This window comes from Hoplias malabaricus, chromosome X1 (assembly GCF_029633855.1).
Source record: "Hoplias malabaricus isolate fHopMal1 chromosome X1, fHopMal1.hap1, whole genome shotgun sequence".
Classification (NCBI taxonomy): Eukaryota; Metazoa; Chordata; class Actinopteri; order Characiformes; family Erythrinidae; genus Hoplias; species Hoplias malabaricus.
The window spans coordinates 18,140,803-18,160,804 of record NC_089818.1 but is presented as its reverse complement, the minus strand read 5'-3'; the positions used below and the strand labels follow the sequence as shown (position 1 = coordinate 18,160,804).

General features: G+C 42.0%; 2 protein-coding genes across 3 annotated transcripts; one reads left to right on the top strand and one right to left on the bottom strand.

The window, feature by feature from the left end:
• Positions 1-146: 146 nt before the first annotated feature.
• LOC136675512 (elongation factor 2b) lies at positions 147-12,041 on the top strand. Its single transcript, XM_066652069.1, has 13 exons — positions 147-273; positions 2,852-3,066; positions 3,312-3,493; positions 4,351-4,562; positions 4,684-4,862; positions 4,945-5,050; positions 5,221-5,473; positions 5,847-6,042; positions 6,720-7,086; positions 8,272-8,625; positions 10,669-10,851; positions 11,095-11,227; positions 11,455-12,041. The coding sequence occupies exons 1-13, from the start codon at positions 271-273 to the stop codon at positions 11,646-11,648; spliced, it is 2,577 nt and encodes an 858-aa protein (XP_066508166.1). The 5' UTR covers positions 147-270; the 3' UTR covers positions 11,649-12,041.
• Positions 12,042-12,252: 211 nt separating this feature from the next.
• Positions 12,253-19,727, bottom strand: LOC136675795 (BTB/POZ domain-containing protein 2-like). 2 transcript variants are annotated; one of them, XM_066652552.1, is made up of 9 exons: positions 18,888-19,727; positions 17,425-17,544; positions 17,164-17,320; positions 16,732-16,837; positions 16,349-16,489; positions 15,542-15,734; positions 15,309-15,396; positions 14,972-15,118; positions 12,253-14,760 (listed from the first exon to the last, which is right to left on the bottom strand). In XM_066652552.1, the coding sequence occupies exons 1-9, from the start codon at positions 19,511-19,513 to the stop codon at positions 14,599-14,601; spliced, it is 1,740 nt and encodes a 579-aa protein (XP_066508649.1). In that variant the 5' UTR covers positions 19,514-19,727; the 3' UTR covers positions 12,253-14,598. The 2 variants fall into 2 exon arrangements, with proteins under 2 accessions (XP_066508649.1, XP_066508648.1); XM_066652551.1 differs by having other exon boundaries at positions 16,292-16,489; positions 18,888-19,723.
• Between the last annotated feature and the right edge of the window lie 275 nt (positions 19,728-20,002).

Here is a 20,002-nt window from a genome sequence, read left to right as displayed (position 1 = left end):
CCCTGAGCTGTGGAAATGCGTCCAACGCGAACCTGCGATCACGTGATGCACGTGCATAAATCTGGAGCCATGATATAATGTCATTTACTGGTGGCATTTACTCTGCAAATTGTGCATGGGAGCTTATTGGCACTGACAACAGCAGCAGCATCACACGCACATTGTCATCACGCTGCGTGGAGGCCTACGTTTCGGTATAAAAGCGTGTCCTTTCTCACGCAAGCTGTACATTCTGCTGCATCTGAGGCTCTGAGAGGAACACCTGTCAAAATGGTGAGTGTTTGAAGTGTCTTGATCGTCACTTCTCCTATGATAGGCAGCTACTTCAAATGTGGATTTTATAAAGTTCGAATTGAGTACACATTACTGTTGAATGCTTGAACCTGGATTATCTAGATTAAATAAAGCGTACCGCTCTGACAGTCTGTATCTGACCAGCACACGGAGAGCTGATTAACATCAATCCTAAAATGTTTCACGACTTCCTATCTGCCTGCTCCTTCTTGAAATACTAGGTTCCACCTTAAACAATGAATATACATAGACCTACTGGAATTTTGCTGTATAGCCAACACTAATAAAAACATTAACCAAAACTAAACTTGGATTCTTCACTTATTTCAATCTTCCCCTCTACTTTAAATGGCGCAATAGTTAACGTTACATTCTAACGCCTCATGATGTGTATACGGTCGACGCAGTTTATCTAAAACGCTGTTAAGTTGACGTCTTATTCGCCAGCTTTGGTATTCTTCGTTCCACCTTAAATGCAGTATCGGCTTTTCTGGCGCCTGTTGGTAGCTACGCAACTGCTGCGCCGTTTAAGGTGGAACGAAGTTTCCAAACAGAAGTCAACTTCGGCTTGGTTTTCTAGATTAAAAGTACACAATATAATCACCCTATGTACGAAAACTGCTGCATCATTTACGATTATTTTTAATAAAAATCAAACCTTAGTGTTATGTACATACACAGCACCACAAAGCGCAAGAATGTTGCAGCTGCATTATTTAAGGTGGAGCGGGAAATTAATATAAGAAACAGGCGTAAGCTTTACCTCTAGAACATAGAGTATACGTTCTGTAGACATTATCAAATTATACTACAATATAACTGATTCAGCATTTAAGGTGGAAGAGCACATTCTGATAAGAATTCAAAATAATGTTCTAGATGTTTTTCAGTACCCACCACTAAGCGCCAAGCTATAGGTTTTTACTGCTACGCATTCAAGGTTCATTCTAATCTGAAGCTGTGATTAAGACGTTGCTGCTCCATTTAAGGAGTAACAGTACTGTCTAATAAGCTGGTGAATGTTGCTGCGCCATTTAAGGTGGAACGGAACAGTGAAAACCTTCATCCTAATGGGCTAGATAAACTGTAAACACACCACATTAAACGTGTACACTTTACACAGTTCCAGTTCAGCCTGTTCTGTTGTTTTTGTGCAGACTGGCTGGATGGTCAGTTGTGTAATGAATGATGCAACCAAGTGTAAGGAAAGGGGTGTAGCACTTTTGGCCACTGGGGAGTCAAGCTCAAATTAATCCGGATAATGGAATTGAAAACGTTAAGAAAAGCCCTGCTGCAGCTGCATTTAGCTAGATTTATCTATTTCATTGGTAGGTTATAGTTATTTACTGTATGTGGTGATATACGTCAGATTTAGTCTACACATATTGATGCAGATTTATCCACCTCTTGTAAGGGAAGATAATAATTCAGACACTTTTACTGCATGTTTATTTGTTGCATATGTTCGTTTCAATTTTTACACATATTGAGATTTTGGAATTTGTGCTTAGAACTATGAATAAATCAGATCTTAGTAGCAATTAATAGCAATTAATTAATTCAGTAATTAATTTTCGTAAACCACTTCACCTTGATTAGGGTTGCACCCTGGCCACACACACACACACTTGCTCAAACCTGTTGACAATTTTGCATACACAATCTCCTCACCAGCAGTGACCCCAAGTGAAGCGAAACGTGATCAGTCCATACAAATTAACAGCCTTAAGACTACATTATAAAGTCATTTTATTTTTTCAGTCCTGTGGTTTAGATGCCTGTTGGCTCCCCCAGGTTTTAAGGATGGACTCAACAGACTTAAATCTTTCATACATTTTATTCCAGGATCACTTTGAGTGGTATCACTGAAAAGTGGAAGGATTTAGGAACAACAGAGTTTCAGCCAAGAAGTGGCATACCATGTAAAGTTACAGAGTAGGCACCAAGTGCTCAGGTGCCTAAGTGCTTAGTCACCAATACTCTGCTAATTCCATAACTGCAGATTTCCAAACCTCCTCTGGCATTAAAATCAACTGAATACTTCTAACTTTGTGGGAACAGTTTGTGGACCGCACTTATTTATTCCAGTGTGACTGTGCTCCAGTGCACAAAGCAAGGTCCATGAAAACATGGTTGGGGGAGTTTGGAAAGTAAGAACTTGATTGGACCCACACAGAGCTCTCATCTCAAACCCATCAAACACCTTTGGCATAAACCTCTCTTTTGAACGCTTTTCTGGATGAACAGGCTAATATTCCACAGACACACTCCAAAATCTTGTAGAAAACCTATGGATTTAAAATGGGGTCTACTGTTGGTGTAATGCGTAGGTTTAGAATATTGCCTATAGAAGCCTTGCAGGCCTTATTATTGTATTACACGTTTTGTTTTGACAGCATGCTTGGAGTCATTATCTTGTCAAAACCTCCATCTGTTATTGCTAAAATAAAAGATGCCCGAAACTTTGTTACCTCTACACATATCTGCCCTTGATATGTGTGAATATATGCATTTGTTTCATTATTTCCTCTGACCTTGAGTATGTTCTGCCTCTCAGGTGAACTTCACAGTGGATCAGATCCGTGCCATCATGGACAAGAAGTCCAACATTCGTAATATGTCTGTGATTGCGCATGTGGACCATGGCAAGTCCACTCTCACCGACTCGCTCGTGTCCAAAGCTGGCATCATTGCCTCGGCTCGGGCCGGAGAGACTCGCTTCACAGACACACGCAAAGATGAGCAGGAGCGCTGCATCACCATCAAATCCACGTAAGCAGCACCTGAGAGAGGCAGCATGACATCTGTCGTAAGATGCAATGAAAGGGTGATCACATATTTATGAATGATCATAATATATTTATTAAGGCCTGTAATGACTTTCCGAGCTCTGCAGCATGACTACAATGGGTTATAACATATTAATTAAGGCTGTTAAATGTGTTTGTTGTATGTGTCAATATAACTGTTATATGCACCTGTTAATACAGATATGCCCCATTTATCTCCATCTTCAGGGCAATCTCCATGTACTACGAGCTGAGCGATAACGACCTGGCCTTCATTAAGCAAACTAAGGACGGTTCTGGGTTCCTTATCAACTTGATCGACTCTCCTGGACATGTGGACTTTTCTTCAGAGGTGACAGCTGCCCTGAGGGTCACTGATGGAGCTCTGGTGGTAGTGGATTGTGTGTCCGGTAAGACTCATATACACCATTTCATTATGCATTATACATTATACTTACTGTAAATGTAGTTTATCAGCAATTAATCAGTTAATCTTGCCTTTCCTAAGTTTATCCCCCCTCCGTTTTAAAGAGACGGGACCTAAAACTGGACGTTCTAAACATTCATTCATTATCTGTAACCGCTTATCCAATTCAGGGTTGCGGTGTGTCCAGAGCCTACCTGGAATCATTGGGCGCAAGGCGGGAATACACCCTGGAGGGGGCGCCAGTCCTTCACAGGGCAACACAGACACACACACATTCACTCACACACTCATACCTACGGACAATTTTGAGTCGCCAATCCACCTACCAACGTGTGTTTTTGGACTGTGGGAGGAAGCCGGAGCACCCGGAGGAAACCCACACGGACACGGGGAGAACACACCAACTCCTCGCAGACAGTCACCCGGAGCGGGAATCGAACCCACAACCTCCAGGCCCCGTGTGACTGCGACACTACCTGCTTCACCACCGTGAGAGGTGTGCTGGGGAGAGTGCTGCTGTGGTGTTTGATCCTTGTGGCGTTTTGACCAAAGCCTGGTCACAGATGTTTCATTAAGACACCAGACCTGTGTTCACTTGCAGAAAAGTGGTACAATATGTTCTCTAAAAGACTGAGGTTTGTGTTTAGAAGTGTGGAAAAATATCAGTTTTATTTTGAAAAATTCTAAGTAGGTTTTTAGAAAAGAATGAAAGCTGTAACAAAGGCAAAATATTATAAAACAAAGACATTATATTTATTTTTACTGGTACTAAATATAATGCCTTAAAATGGTTTAAAATATGAATTGTATCGTTGCTAATCGATCCCTCTGTCTCCCCAGGAGTCTGTGTACAGACAGAGACGGTGCTCAGGCAGGCCATAGCCGAGCGCATTAAACCTGTGCTGATGATGAATAAGATGGACCGGGCCCTTCTGGAGCTGCAGCTGGAGCCTGAAGAGCTCTTCCAGACATTCCAGCGTATTGTCGAGAACGTCAATGTGATAATCTCCACCTACGGAGAAGACGAAAATGGGCCCATGGGTAACATCATGGTGAGAAAGGTCTTCTCTAACCTTCTCTAGCCTCCTTTACCCACGGATTAACAGGCCATAGATTACCTCTCTCTCTCTCTTTCTCTCTCTCTCTCTCTCTCTCTCTCTCTCTCTCTCTCAGATTGACCCGGTGGTGGGTACAGTAGGGTTTGGGTCTGGTCTTCATGGCTGGGCTTTTACTCTGAAGCAGTTTGCTGAGATGTACGTCGCAAAGTTTGCAGCAAAAGGCGAAGGTCAGCTGGGGCCAGCAGAGCGCTGCAAGAAGGTGGAGGATATGATGAAGAAACTGTGGGGGGACAGGTAGTGCACACATTGAAACGGATTACCATTGTTTCTTTAATTACCTCAGATCTGATAGCATTATTCCCCTGGTGTCCTTTAGGTATTTTGATCCAGCCACTGGGAAGTTCAGTAAGACGGCTACAGGACCGGATGGGAAGAAACTACCTCGCACTTTTGCCCAGCTCATCCTGGACCCCATCTTTAAAGTATTTTTATGATTACAGACAGTAGAAATGGAAGTAGACAGTGAAGTGTTTTTTGGTGGTGTTCCAGTTGGTTTTTAGGAGACCCTATTTCTGTATACTTTTATATAATTGAATTGTTCTTCTGCATATGAAGCAACAGTGATGCATCATTTCATTGCTCTTCCTCACAGGTATTTGACGCAATCATGAACTTTAAGAAGGAGGAGACGTCTAAGCTGATAGAGAAGCTGGACATTAAGCTGGACCAGGAGGACCGCGATAAGGAGGGGAAGCCTTTGCTGAAGGCTGTGATGCGCCGTTGGCTTCCTGCTGGAGAAGCTCTGCTGCAGATGATTACAATCCACCTGCCGTCTCCCGTCACTGCGCAGAGGTACCGCTGTGAGCTGCTGTATGAAGGGCCTGGAGATGACGAGGCCGCCATGGGTACGATTCTCCAGTACCAGACTGCAAATCTATTTTACCCCAAACGTAGAACTTAATCAGTGCGGTCCCAGGATACTGATGAGTGTACTTTGTTGTTGTGTTTGTTTGCTTTTAGCTGCCAGTATAGATACATGAACGTTGGTTTAGTGGGACATGATGATTTCTTGTTGCCCCCAATGACCTCCTGATGCCAGATATAGCTGCTAATGCTGTTTGAGCTATGCTAAATGGTACTTTTTTATAGATATGTGTCAAAACATCATAAACAATTAAATCTAGACTTCGCTTTAAGGGGAAAACTGTTTAAACTGGATATTCTCGTCTCCCCCCGAGGAGGACTGTGGTAAAAATGTTCTCTCTCACTCTTTCTCAGGAATTAAAAACTGTGACCCTAAAGCTCCACTGATGATGTACATCTCCAAGATGGTGCCCACCTCTGACAAAGGCAGATTCTATGCATTTGGCCGTGTGTTTTCTGGCTGTGTGTCCACTGGGCAGAAAGTAAGGATCATGGGACCCAACTTTACTCCCGGAAAGAAAGAGGACCTCTATCTCAAACCCATCCAGAGGTACACAGTACACACACGGCTTTATTGGAGTTATTCTAGATATTCATTCATTATCTGTAACCCTTATCCAGTTCAGGGTTGTGGTGGGTCCAGAACCTACCTGGAATCATTGGGCACAAGGCAGGAATACACCCTGAAGGGGGCGCCAGTCTTTCACAGGGCAACACACACACCCCTACCTACGGACACTTTTGAGTCACCAATCCACCTACCAACGTGTGTTTCTGGACTGTGGGAGGAAACTGGAGCACCTGAAGAAAACCCACGCGGACACAGGGAGAACACACCAACTCCTCACAGACAGTCACCCGGAGCGGGACTCGAACCCACAACCTCCAGGCCCCTGGAGCTGTGTGACACTACCTGCTGGGCCACCGTGCTGCCCTATTCTAGAGATTGTGGTTATTATAACAATTGAATATAAGAGTTGAATTAGCAGTCTTGTTTCTGTAGTTTTTTGACATCTAAACCATCAGAAATAAGTCTGAAATGCATCCTTTAATCTACTCTATGCAGAAATACTTATTAGATAATCACAAATAACTTTTATTTTGTAATTATATGTTTACATTTAAATTATTTAGTAATAATGCAGTACAAACAACCACCTGTTTGTACCTAAAAGAAGCTTGTTAAGAAGCTTTGCTAACATTTTACATCTCTTTCCTGTTTTGCAGGACCATCCTGATGATGGGGCGCTACGTGGAGCCCATTGAGGACGTTCCCTGTGGAAACATTGTCGGCCTGGTGGGTGTCGACCAGTTCCTGGTCAAAACTGGGACCATCACAACATACGAACAGGCTCACAACATGCGCGTGATGAAGTTTAGTGTGAGCCCCGTGGTGCGTGTGGCAGTGGAGGCCAAAAACCCAGCAGACCTGCCCAAACTGGTGGAGGGCCTGAAGCGCCTGGCCAAGTCTGACCCCATGGTGCAGTGCATCATCGAGGAGTCGGGGGAGCACATCATCGCAGGAGCTGGAGAACTGCACCTGGAGATCTGTTTAAAGGACCTGGAAGAGGACCACGCCTGTATCCCTCTCAAGGTGAGGAGGACCAGGATTAGAACTGTGTTTGAGGCGGAGACCGAATATAGAGGTTGGGCTGTGTAGTTTAATATGGAAATTGATTTTTGTGATGTATTTATTATTATTTTCCACAAAAATAAATAAATAAATAAAACAAATCAGATAATAATAACAAAACCAGAAACGAACATACACAAGCACTGCATTCCTTACATTTATAGAGCTCTAATAAGGTCAATGTCTTTAGTTCATGTATTTCTGAGCCAACAATCTGATTGGTTGGAATTTGTGTTCTCTTTACTATAATATTCTTTAATATTCTCTTTATTTTTTAGTGCTAACTAATTTCTAAGGCTGAAGTTCGATGAGAAAGTGCCCTTGCAGATTTCTTTGAAAATCTGATAGCAAGTGTGCCCATAAAAATAGTGGAAGCTGAACAAAATGTGAAGAATGGAAACTTATTTTTTATTATATTATTATATATAGTATTTATTTAACTAAACCAAACTTTTCAATATGTAAACAGGTCAAATCCTCACATTTGTCCAGCACTTTAATTGTGTTTTATTAACGGCCTACACCATTCATTCATTCATTCATTATCTGTAACCCTTATCCAGTTCAGGGTTGCGGTGGGTCCAGAGCCTACCTGGAATCATTGGGTGCAAGGCGGGAATACACCCTGGAGGGGGCGCCAGTCCCTCACAGGGCAACACACACTCTCACTCACATACTATGGACACTTTTGAGTCTCCAATCCACGTACCAACGTGTGTTTTTGGACTGTGGGAGTAGCATGGGTAGTGGGTACATTCCTGTTAATTGCCACTAGGTGGCAGTGGTTACCAAAACATGTTGGGGAAAGCTATAATTATTATCCACGTTTTTGATTATGTATTTTTCTTCTTATCACAATATTATAATAAATAAATAATAATAAATCACTTACACAATCTAGGCCAAAATAGCTTTTAAAAATAACGTTTTATTGACATTTTCTAGAAATCTACTAATACATTTCTTACTTTACAAGCCTTGTATAAAAGGTTCTGCTAACTGACAAACTCATGTTGGATTTGTTCATTCTGAACATAGTACACTTCAGAACTGTGACATATCTCTCCCTTCCTCTCTCTCTCTCTCTCTCTCTCTCTCTCTCTCTCTCTGTCTGTCTTACACACACACATCTCTATCATTCTCCAGAAATCAGACCCAGTTGTGTCCTACAGAGAGACCGTGAGTGAGGAGTCTGATCAGATGTGTTTGTCCAAATCTCCAAACAAGCACAATCGTCTATATATGAAGGCACGGCCCTTCCCTGAAGGCCTGGCTGAGGATGTGGAGAAGGGGGATGTGTCTGCTAGGCAGGAGCTGAAGGCCCGCGCCCGCTACCTCGCTGATAAATATGAGTGGGAGGTCACAGAGGCTCGAAAAATCTGGTGCTTTGGGCCCGACGGGACTGGACCCAACATCCTGGTGGACGTGACCAAGGGTGTGCAGTACCTCAACGAGATCAAAGACAGCGTGGTGGCCGGCTTCCAGTGGGCCACCAAAGAGGTGAGGTGCAGGAAGCCACACAGGTGTATGCTACTACTGCTATTCTAACATTTATAGTCAGAATTTAGTGAATATTACAAGTACATTTTCTCATCTTTATGTGGTTAGTCAGTGGCCTAAGGTTTGTGTCTTTTTAGCTTTAAAACTAGAAAAAAATAATTTCCTGAAAAAATGGCAGTATGATTGTGCAGAAAGTGGTTGCTAGGGTTTTACTGTGTGGTTGAAATGTTTGGTGGTTGATAGGTGCTTGTTAGGGTGTTGCTAGGTGGTTACTATGGTATCCAAAGTTGTTGCTGTGATGTCACAAGGCGGTGTTATGGTGTTCCAAGTAGTAAAGTTCTTGCTTTAGTAATCCCAGATGAACACAAATATGTTACATGGTGTCTGCAAAAGCAAAAAGAGGTGGTCAGAATCACAAATTTTGTTACATTATAAGTTGACATCTTTGCAACTACGTGAGATACCATATCAACTGCAACAGCTAAGTCATCACCTAGGATAGATAACACAGCAACATAAGCTCGATTCATTCGAACGAATCGGCTCTTTTGAACTCTTTGATTTGATTAATGATTTAATGTGATATTGAGTGAAGTTTTCTTCTCAATTTTTTTTTTTCTCAACCGACTCAATGTTTTTTTTTTTATTATTATTTAATTATGTTTATGATCCAATGGCTATTTGAATCGTAACATTCAGATGAATCGGTTCGGTGGAATGAATCAAGATTCTCATGACGAGCTGATTCACTTTGAAGCCTCATATTGTCTACGAGGGGACGTGCTATATCCTGCCTCCCGGTGGCGTAAGCGGTTAATACAAAGGCGCCCGAGTCTGAGTTCCCGCTGCAGCAGGGGTTCAAATCTCGCGTCAGAGTTCCTTAACCAAGCTGTGAGGTCTGTGATGAGAAATCATGCACCACGCTGAAGACATGATGTACAACCTTACCACAGTATCTGAGACCTACACAGTTTACCTGTTTTACAATTAACATCATATTCAGACAATAAATGTGGCACTCCATTGTGTACATCACGTCAGATTAGAGGCATTAATTAAGCACAGGAAAGTACTAGAATTAATAAGAAGTCTCACTTTTCTTTTCTTTTAATTACAGCACTGTTACTTTCATAAAATATTTAGTTAATACGGTGTTATCCCAGTAAACAAGGAACGTCCCTGGACGTTCAAAATAGGTCTAAAAGTAGTCTGTCCGTCAAGGACATATTTTAAACGTCAATGGACGTCCAAAATCCATCTTAATAAGTTAGTTATCAAGTGGTGACCAATCGACAACGTCAGTGGACGTCCAAAATGCATATTATTCAAGTAATTTATTTCGGGACCAATTATTAACGTCAATGGACGTCCAAAATACGTCTAATAGTCGTCTTTTCAATGTCTGTGTTTGGACGTCTTTTCAACTTTCATTTTCAACCTTAAGAGAACGTTGATTAGACGGCAGTCGTTACGTTATTTCAACGTTGAATCAACGTCTAAATGTTTACTGGGATCGCAGTAATTAAAACTCAGAACACTGCCCCCTATGGGCCTAATGATTTAGATCTGTCCAGTACCTTGAGTTACCAGTCTAAGAGCTGCACAATCTGGACAAACCTTTGCAACCCCCCAGCTTATCTAATGTTTCTTTTTAAATAAATGGTATTAATAGGTTATTTGCCCCGCTCTGCTGCAGTAACAGCCTCTACTCTTCTGGGAAGGCTTAAGACTAGATGCTGAGACCGTCCTGTGTGGATATGGTTGCATTCTGCTACAAGAACTTTATTTAGGTCAGGCACTGATGGTAGATGATTTTGAAGTCTATCCCGAGGTAATGATGGAGCTCCAGCACTCGGGAGTACACTTTCACTACCACACAGCTCAAGGTGTTATACCTCTCTAGCCCACGCTTGGCATTGAGTATGGTGTTTGTGTGTCCACAATGGGTGCAACTTAAAGGGGCTGAATTTACTAATTATAAAGGGGTATCTAGAAATGTAATATATGATTGTGTACCCTTTTGTACTATTTTTCTCCTGTCAGGGGGCACTGTGTGAAGAGAACATGCGTGCGATCCGCTTCGACATCCACGATGTGACCCTGCACGCTGATGCAATTCACCGTGGTGGCGGTCAGATCATTCCCACTGCCCGCAGGGTGCTGTACGCCTGCCAGCTGACCGCCGAACCCAGGCTCATGGAGCCCATCTATCTGGTGGAGATCCAAGTCAGTGTCATTCTCTCTCACACACACACACACACACACACACACACACATAGCTGCTTTTTCTATGGTGTATTAAACACGTTGCTTTCTATCAAGTCATTAATTCGTATGAGGTTACATTCCTGGTAATTTATTACATATTTCTAGTTACTAATTAACAAGAACAGTATTTTGTCGCTGTTGCTTGGAGTCCCAGGTACTGAGTGCTTTGTTTGTTGATGCCCTGTTGTGATTTCTCCTCAGTGTCCAGAGCAGGTGGTTGGGGGGATCTATGGTGTGCTGAACAGGAAGAGAGGTCATGTGTTTGAGGAGTCTCAAGTCATGGGGACCCCCATGTTTGTGGTCAAGGCCTATCTGCCAGTCAATGAGTCCTTTGGTGAGTGAGATGTATGCCCACTTACCAGGGTTACACCAATAGTGTTTTAGATGGTTTGTGGTCCAGTAGCTCAATAGCAGATACATGGTCATTTACTTAAAGTGATTTTCCTGCATCATCACACACTTGCCTCAGACCTCAATGGGTTAAGTGGTCTCAAATAGACTATGACTGGTATCAACTTATTAATAACCCTGTATTACCATATGTCCTTCCTGTGTCTCCAGGCTTCACAGCCGACCTTCGCTCGAACACAGGTGGTCAGGCTTTCCCTCAGTGTGTGTTTGACCACTGGCAGATTCTCCAAGGAGACCCTAAAGACCCTGCCTCAAGACCTTCCCAGATCGTGGCAGAGACGCGCAAACGCAAAGGCTTGAAAGAAGGCATACCTCCACTCGACAACTTCCTGGACAAGTTATAAAAAGACATAGCAGAGTCCCTTGCTTGTTTAATTTCACCTCTTCCTCACTACCACCCACCACAACCACACCTTCACCTCTTTTTCCTCTCTCTCCCTCTGAGTCTCAAATAGCTCTATGCTCCCCGTATAGTGTTCTAAATTAGGACATTGTGGCATCTACACTTAAATAGTGCACTACTTAGTGCCCTACATGTCTGTAGGGAGTACAGTTTCGTTTGAGACTCAGCCCATTCCTTCCTTCCACTACACACACTATTCGCTTCCTCCTCCTAATGTAGTGGTAAGGGCAGGACTGTACATAGCACTAAAGCACCATGACACATTTCCACAATGGAAACATGTACTGTGGCACATAATGTTTTAAAAGCTTGTAAATCTTAATACACTATAAATAAATACATTATCTATGATTTATCACTGATTATCTAGTGGGTTTCTTGGCATGTTCAAACACACCACGGATCAAAATTGCTGCTAAACTCTAAGCATTATTTATGTTTTATTTGTCGCACCTTTTCCAAAACCCAAATTACACAATTACTACTGCACACACAGTTGAGTTCAAATGCAAAATAAAACAACTCCAAAATAGATACAAACCATGTTTATTTTAATGCTACGTGTTTATGCAGCGCTAATCTTTTACCCTCACCAAGGATTAAACATATCACAAAGAAAAACAATAACGTTTCTGAGCACAATTCAGTTTCAAAACCCCTTTACATTCATAACCAGGTCATTACAAACTCATTCAGGGAAAATGTATAACACTTGCATATGTGTTTATTTTTGTTTGAACCCCTTTTTCTATACATATATATATATATTTTGTTTTGTTTTACACACACACACGAGGTGATGTCAGTTCTTTACAGTTTTATCCCGGTTAGAAAGAAATTTAACCCCTGTTTTGTCCTCACCACATTACAAGGCAAGCCCAAATAAACATAAACATGAACATGTCACGTTACAAAACATGTAGTGATGAAACATCAAGTCCCTTAAATCCAGTCTACGCTGCATAATCTTCAGACATTTATCAGTATATGAAAACTACACATGGGAGTCCAGGTAGGGTCATGTTTGACGTTGCTATTAAAGATGCACAAAAAAAAAGGCTTTGTCATGAAGGGGTTACAAAAATTGCATCCTATGCCTTCTGTAGTCTGCATCGTTTCCCATATCAGGAAACTCAGGTGTATGGAACTGGTCCTCAATGGGAAGACTAATCTGTAGTTATCCAATAAAAGTGCTTGCTAGTGAAGTTGTCTCGGTACCAGGGGATATATTTTGGTGAAATAAATTATAAATAAATAACAATAATAACAACAACAAATTTATACCGTTGTTATTCACAACTCACTACAGTTTGACAAAGACCTTTTGGGCATCTTTAACAACCACATCCATGAAGTTTCACATTTCTCAGGTAAACAACAAGACATGAGACATTAACAGCTGGGTAAAGACCATTCCCCAACGTATGAGTTTGCAATAGCAATCTGACAACTCACTCTACAGCATGTTGTCACTGAGATGATGAATCAATACTTCAGGCACAACTAAAGCAGAGGGAGGATACCCCCCCGTTCATGCTAGTTCACAAAACAGTCTAAAGGTGACCTACAGAACTGCATGCATAGTTTAGGATGATTTGGGATTATTCTGCCTCCTCGGGTTGACCAAATCAATAAAGAACACCCCAGTAACACTTTCTGACCTTTTGTCAACTCTCTCGTGAGGCTGGAGAGAAAACCCATTCAAATACCATTCAATCTAATGAGAAACTGTAAGAATACCAACATCTAGAATGTGTCATTCTAGCTTTTGAAAGGCATCACTAGGAAATTTCAGATTTAGACGTGAAGAAAGTCATTCAGTGATTCGAGTTGGTATCTGCCAGCCCAATACTAGTGTTTAATACCCCTCTAGCCCATTCTCGGCATTCAGCATAGTGACCATAAACCCTTCTGCAGCTGCTCCATAGCTTCCCATTCCATTTCACGCATCTACTGCAGACACACATAAGCTCAGTGACTGTTAATAAATAACTAGGTTCTATTTCTATTGTGGATATTAAAACCCCTGGTAGTGATATTTGAGCCTTGTTCTATCTGGCACTATTTTATATCAAATTCTCAATGACTTTGTTTACATCTTACCCACCGAATTTCTAAGGTCTGCTATGGCATGATGGCACAACACTTTTCCTCACTAGTTTGAATGAGATTTAAAATGTTCTGTAGGGCATGTTCAACCTCCTTCAAAAGAACACATCTGTGGGCAGACCTTGTGTAGGTCAACTGCTAAGTGGGGTCTATAGAGGTTGTACTTAAACACAATAATTTGGCACAGAAGGCAAAAAAACCAGAGGACACTCACTCACTTCCCTAGTGTTCTCAAATGGCTTCATTCTCTAATGCTGCTTCACTAGCATAAGTAGACTTAACGGACTTGAGAATGTGTATTTAACCCAATCTAATCAAATTAAAATAAATTCACAAAAGGTGCTGATTGATTTAGTTTGGTTTAGAAGGTGTGCACTCATCCCCGTAATCACACTTGCAAAGAAATAGCAGTTGAAGACAGGGATTTTTAAAGACACTTCGCTACCTATTTAAATAGCTTTCAGGTCAGTCATAGCTGTATTAAAAAAAAAAAAAGTGACTTGTTTACAGTCTGCAGGCTATTATGTCAATATGGAGCTTTAACATTAGGGCAAAGCACGCTCCTTCTCAACAGTCTATAATAATCCTCAGTTACTCTTAAGCAGAGCAGCCATGCTCCCTCTTCTGTGGAAGGTTTTGCAGGGGGCAATCTCTATGCCGTCCACTACATTACTCGCCAATTCGAGTTCTTCCATTTAGTTATAGTGCATAAGACAAAATAGGAAGTCCATTGGTGAGCATCTTCTGACACCTCCAAAAAGCATCCTCTACTCATGGGGTCATTATGTGTAGAAGATGACCTCTGGGATTTGTCCATCCTCGACAGAAGTGCCATTGTTGTTGCCGGCAGCGTAACAGAAGGTGAAACAGGTTTTGGTGCCGGAACCCGAGGACTCATGGGTAACCTTCCGCATGCCTTTGGTACCATAGTGAGAGTCTGGACCCTGATAGAGCGCAGCCAAAAAATACATACATACATAAATACATACAAACACACACAGTCAAGTCTGAGAATTATATTACAAGCAAACTGATGTGGGCCAAGATATTTATACCCTTAACTTTCCAAAATTAATTTCAATTGGGCCAGGAAATGGCTGCGACTAGTAGGCACTCAAGTATGTAAAGAAGTTGTAATGATAACTTAAATCTGACCTTAAGAGTAGCACAGGCCGTGTAGTTTACATTGGGCAGGATCTCCACTGGCTCTTTGAACATGACCCTGAAAGTGTTTGCTGATCCGTCGCAGCTGAAACCCGTGTCATTCTGACCAAGCACTGTGTTGCTGTCTGTGTGAATGATCTGAGAAAAAGACATTCAGAAACTTTGTCATTTTTAATTGTACAGATTAGTATTAAAACTAAATGATGGTGTCACCAGTCCAATAACCATTAGCCTATTTATATCTATTCATATCTTTATTTCAGAAATCTGTATTCACAACCTATAAAAACGAGTGGCTTTTAAAAATAGATACGAGCAAGTACTGTACCTGTATGTTGACCTGATAGTCTGTAGGTCCGTGTATGGAACCATACAGTCCAAAACCCACAACAAATATCCTGCGGTTTACTGAGAATCTGACAGAGAAAAAGAAATCATTTGTGGACTTCAGAGTACAATAAACAAGTGCATTAAAATAAATCATCATCACATTAAAAATCAAAACCTGATCAAGCTAATGCTGTAAAACTATATGGCTTCAGTGTGTGTATTTGCTCTCACCGGATGCGGTCACTAGTTCCGCTGTATCCCCAGCGGCTCTCCACTTGCCCGAATCTCGTGATGCTGCACTCTTTCCCACGCAGGCAGCAGCGCGGCCGGTCGATAAACTCCACACGTGGTTTGGGGTTCACTGTGAAGTGCAGGAAGAGACTGACCACCTCTCTGTCCGTCAGGATTCCTGATTGTGCTGGACCTACATGCACCGATATTCAAACATTTACACCACTGGAGGAGGAAAGTGGAGCATTAATGACAGACTGAGGCGACCCAGTGGTTCCCAATCTTGGAACCCACTGCCATGCACTATAAACCCGTTATTCAACCCCACTGCGCTAATTACTAATCCTTCATGACATGAATCAGATGTGTCACAGCAGGGAACACTGCAAAAATGAGATTTTACCAAGTGAATTCTTTATAGTATATTTCCATATGAATCTAAAGTCATTCCACCAACATTTAAACCATTTGCTAGTTTTAAAGGATTAATCCAGTGACAGTGTCTTATGTCGTTGGGAGGTAAATTTACTAAAATATAAAATTTTCTCCAGTTAAGTCACTTTAAATAAATGCTCAATCTCATAATGAGAAATACAGGACATATTGACCAGATTGGAGTTGTTTTCACTTGATAAGACATCAGTCTTTGCAGGGAAAGCATGAGCCCCCGGTGCAGGAGGGTGGGTCCCCGAGGTTGGGATTGAGAACGACTGGGTGTCACCCGTAAGTGACTGGCATGATGCGGTGTACCTGCGGCAAACTCCTCTATGGTCATTAAAGGGAAGCGGATGAGGGTGAGGGCTTTACCCAACACGCGTCTTTTGTTCTCGGGTGTGGGTTGGTACTGTTGACGGTGAGCCTCTGCCTCAGCCCAGCGAACCGCGGCCCCAAACAAGTGCACCTCTCGCACCCCCAGTGTGTCCCGCTCCAATACCGCAACCAGCGTATCTGGTAAAGAGAGCAGCAAGCACATACTCTACCATTGAAATTCACTGTACTTCACATACTACATTTATTTGTATGATGCATGCTGGATACTGCGGTGAGAGGTGGTGGGTTGTGCTACCGAATCTTACATAGCATCACAAAGAATGTCAAACCCTTTTATTTATTTTTTTTAATCTTACTGGAATGCCCCTTTATGTCATATAGAAATTAGTTTAGGCACCGATCAATCCCATCATACATACCCAGATCTATATCTGTGAAGCCCTCTGCAGCCAGAGCATCACCTGTGTTCTTATCAATGTTCTCAAGGCACAGACTTGCAAGCTGGGGTTCATCAAAAAGACGCGCCTGGAGAAATAGATATTCGTCACATCAAAACAGTGGGCAATGTGTGATTTTGGGTGGCTAAACTTTTGAAGAAAGACTTGTGCCCAAAAAAGACAATGTTCATTAAATCAAATACAGTAATTGTTACTTCTTTTTATTATTATTCTTATCATTAAAATGTGTTTATACTGTCACCAGGGCCACTGGTATTTTTCAATTATGTCCAAAAATAAATAATAACAAAAACAGAGATGTTCCAGCAACATATATTAAACATACCGAGGTTACCAGGGAAAGGTTAGCTACACCTCGTGTCTGGATAAGGGGATATCTGTAGAGATCCACACCTGTGTGAGGAGCATGAATGCATTGTCAGCACGCAGATTCTTCTTGAGGAACTCCACACAGTGAGCCTCCAGGGCTGGGACGGCATATTTTTTTGCAGTGTACAGAGTAGTCATCACAGTCTCTGGGCCAATCTGGACCTCGTCAGAGTACAGGAACCTAGGCAAGATTTTTTTTTTAAGCAACACGAGGACAAGCTAACTATAATTAGTGTAGTTACTACATGTCCCAAACATTCTGAAAGGCATGTAACAATGTCTCACTTGAGCAAGGCCAGGAAAGCAGCAGGTTCAACATCAGGCAGCTCTATTTCTGTTGAAGTGGTGGCCATGCCACCATTAAACATAGCATCAAATACAGCACTGCCAACAGCCAAGACAAACCTACAAAAACAATAACACCAAAAAGATTTGGTAAAGAAAAAAAAAAAGAAAAAGAAAATAAAAGTTTGTTTAAAATTATAAAAAACAAACAAAAAAAAAAGGCCCACTGTGGTTTTGCAAAGTTCCGAGTTTCAACAAAATTACACGATTTACCTTAAATGCCCTTATCATACAATTCCTTGTTGACATCTGCATGGCTTTGTAAAAAACGTAAAGTTAAAGTAGGCTGTGTCTTTAATTCTGATTTAAAGTTAAATTATTTTACCTTCAACAATCAAAACAAGGGGATTCTGCAGTTAATCTTCATATTACGACTATGGACTATTGAGTAAATTGTATATTTTAAAACATTTACGATGTCTGGGCCTTCATTAAAGCCTGTTTAGTGTTGTTTATATGGTAGAAGTCATATTAGAGTAAGCAAAGCCCATGCCACGGCTGACCCTTTTAAATTTGAAACTACAGTGTTCCAAATACATTCTGAAATGGGTAAACGTAGACAGCCAGATTTCGTAAATCATAAATCCAAGTAACCAATCTCTTCAAGTGATGGAGTAGGGCTTTTGAGCTGCAGGTAAACAATCTTAGAGGCAAATGTATTTTTTTAATAAAGAATACTACAAAAAAAAAAAAACAGTATAGAAACACATTGAAACATGGCACAAGTATGAAATTACACTAAAACTCTAGTTTTCTTGAAACTGATCTAATCTCATTATTATGTGGGAACATTCCACAAAGCAGAATAAAATTAAACATTGTTCTTCATAATAAAACTTATTACAGGAAAATATAAATGTTGCAACCCTTTTGCTGTTTCTGACAGCAGTTTGTAAAAACAAATCCAATATTGAGAAATTATTAATGACTATTCTGAGGAAATAAATATCTAGTCTATTTAAGTCAACTATAAATTCAATATTTTAGACAAAATAAATGGAGATAGTACCTCAGTATTTGCAGAAAATAAACAAATATTTCGAACCTGAAATGGACAACTTAACAAGGTCTGTGCGCCCCAGGAGTGTTATTCCACGGAGAAGGATTTCTCAGTTTAGTCAGGGAAGTTTAGCCCAAAGTCAAGTCCGTCCAACAAGAAAAGAGCGGATGGACATTCGTACTAGACCGTCCTTAAATTTGGGATTAAGTTATCAAAGTGAATTTGTGATAACACCCGTTTTAGACTGTTTACACTGGCGCGATACAGACTGTACCGATACTAACGACGCTCCGAAACAATGCACTGGCTGCTGGATTACCCATAAATCAGCTGGACAACAAAGAACGCTTATAATACTGTCTCAGTAAGCACAAGTAAATACCACTAATGTTGTTTTATTCACCTGTGTGCCGGTATGCGCTGTACTCCGAGTCCTTTTCCGACCAGAAAATGAACGTCACTGAGGACTTCGTTATTGAAGAGGAAGGCGAACCTCTCCTTCACGGTGCTCTTCGTCGCTTGCCAGTTGTAGACGGGCTCCCTGTAAACGAGAACCGCCGCAGCCGCTGCTGGAGCCACCGAGGAGTGGGACGAGTGTGTAGCCGGGCCTGGGGCTGCTGCAACGGCCAGAGAATTCGAGGTCGAGCCTAGCATGTTAGATGCTACGCCGGCCATGGAGCCTCCGTGTGCCGCCGCAGCCCCGGCGGGGCCCTGTGCCGAGGCCTGCGGGACAGAGTTTCTCGTGTTCAGCGGCGGCCCTGACGCGAGACCAGCGCTTTCAGGGCCGCTGGGCCCCGACTGCGGGTTCGAGCGTCTCGCTGCACTCTGCGAGCCCCCGCCTATCCCAGCCGAGCCTCCACCACTGTTTGATGCAGAAATGTACGCGCTGTTGCTCGGCTGGCTGTTCCCCAGAGGCCCCGGAGTGGAGAAATTCAAACACGGCGCCCGGCCGCTGTTCTCTCCCGCGGCCATCTTACAGCTCTCCGAGGCGAAGTGCTGCGGAAAACAAACCGCACACAGCAGCAGCATCCTGCCAGCGGGGGCAGGTTTAACCCGCTCTCGCAGACGGGAGGGGTTATTATTAACTTACGAACAGACTATTTATTCACACATACATACATACATAATGTTTATTATTATTATTATTATTAAGAGAAGCAGCGGAACATCCCTCTTTTTCGTTTTGTTTTATCGTTCATTCTGACAAGGGCACGACCTCAGGGACTGTCTCGACCCTCTCACTCTTTCTTTACTAATAGCAAGGCTAATGTCCCATTTTAGTTTTTGTTTGAATGTTTTACAGTTAACTGTTGAATGGTCAGTAAACGTAGGCGTTAGAATCAGAACTTGACGTCACTCCCCAATCCACAGTGGGATTCAAGTTTGTAAACCCTTATTGTTTTTATATTTCTGCACAAATATGACGTAATCATCACCGGGTTTTAGCTCATAAGAAGGTGAAATTAGAGTCACGGTCGATTAATGACAGACCCCAAGAGGGCATTTATCACTATCACG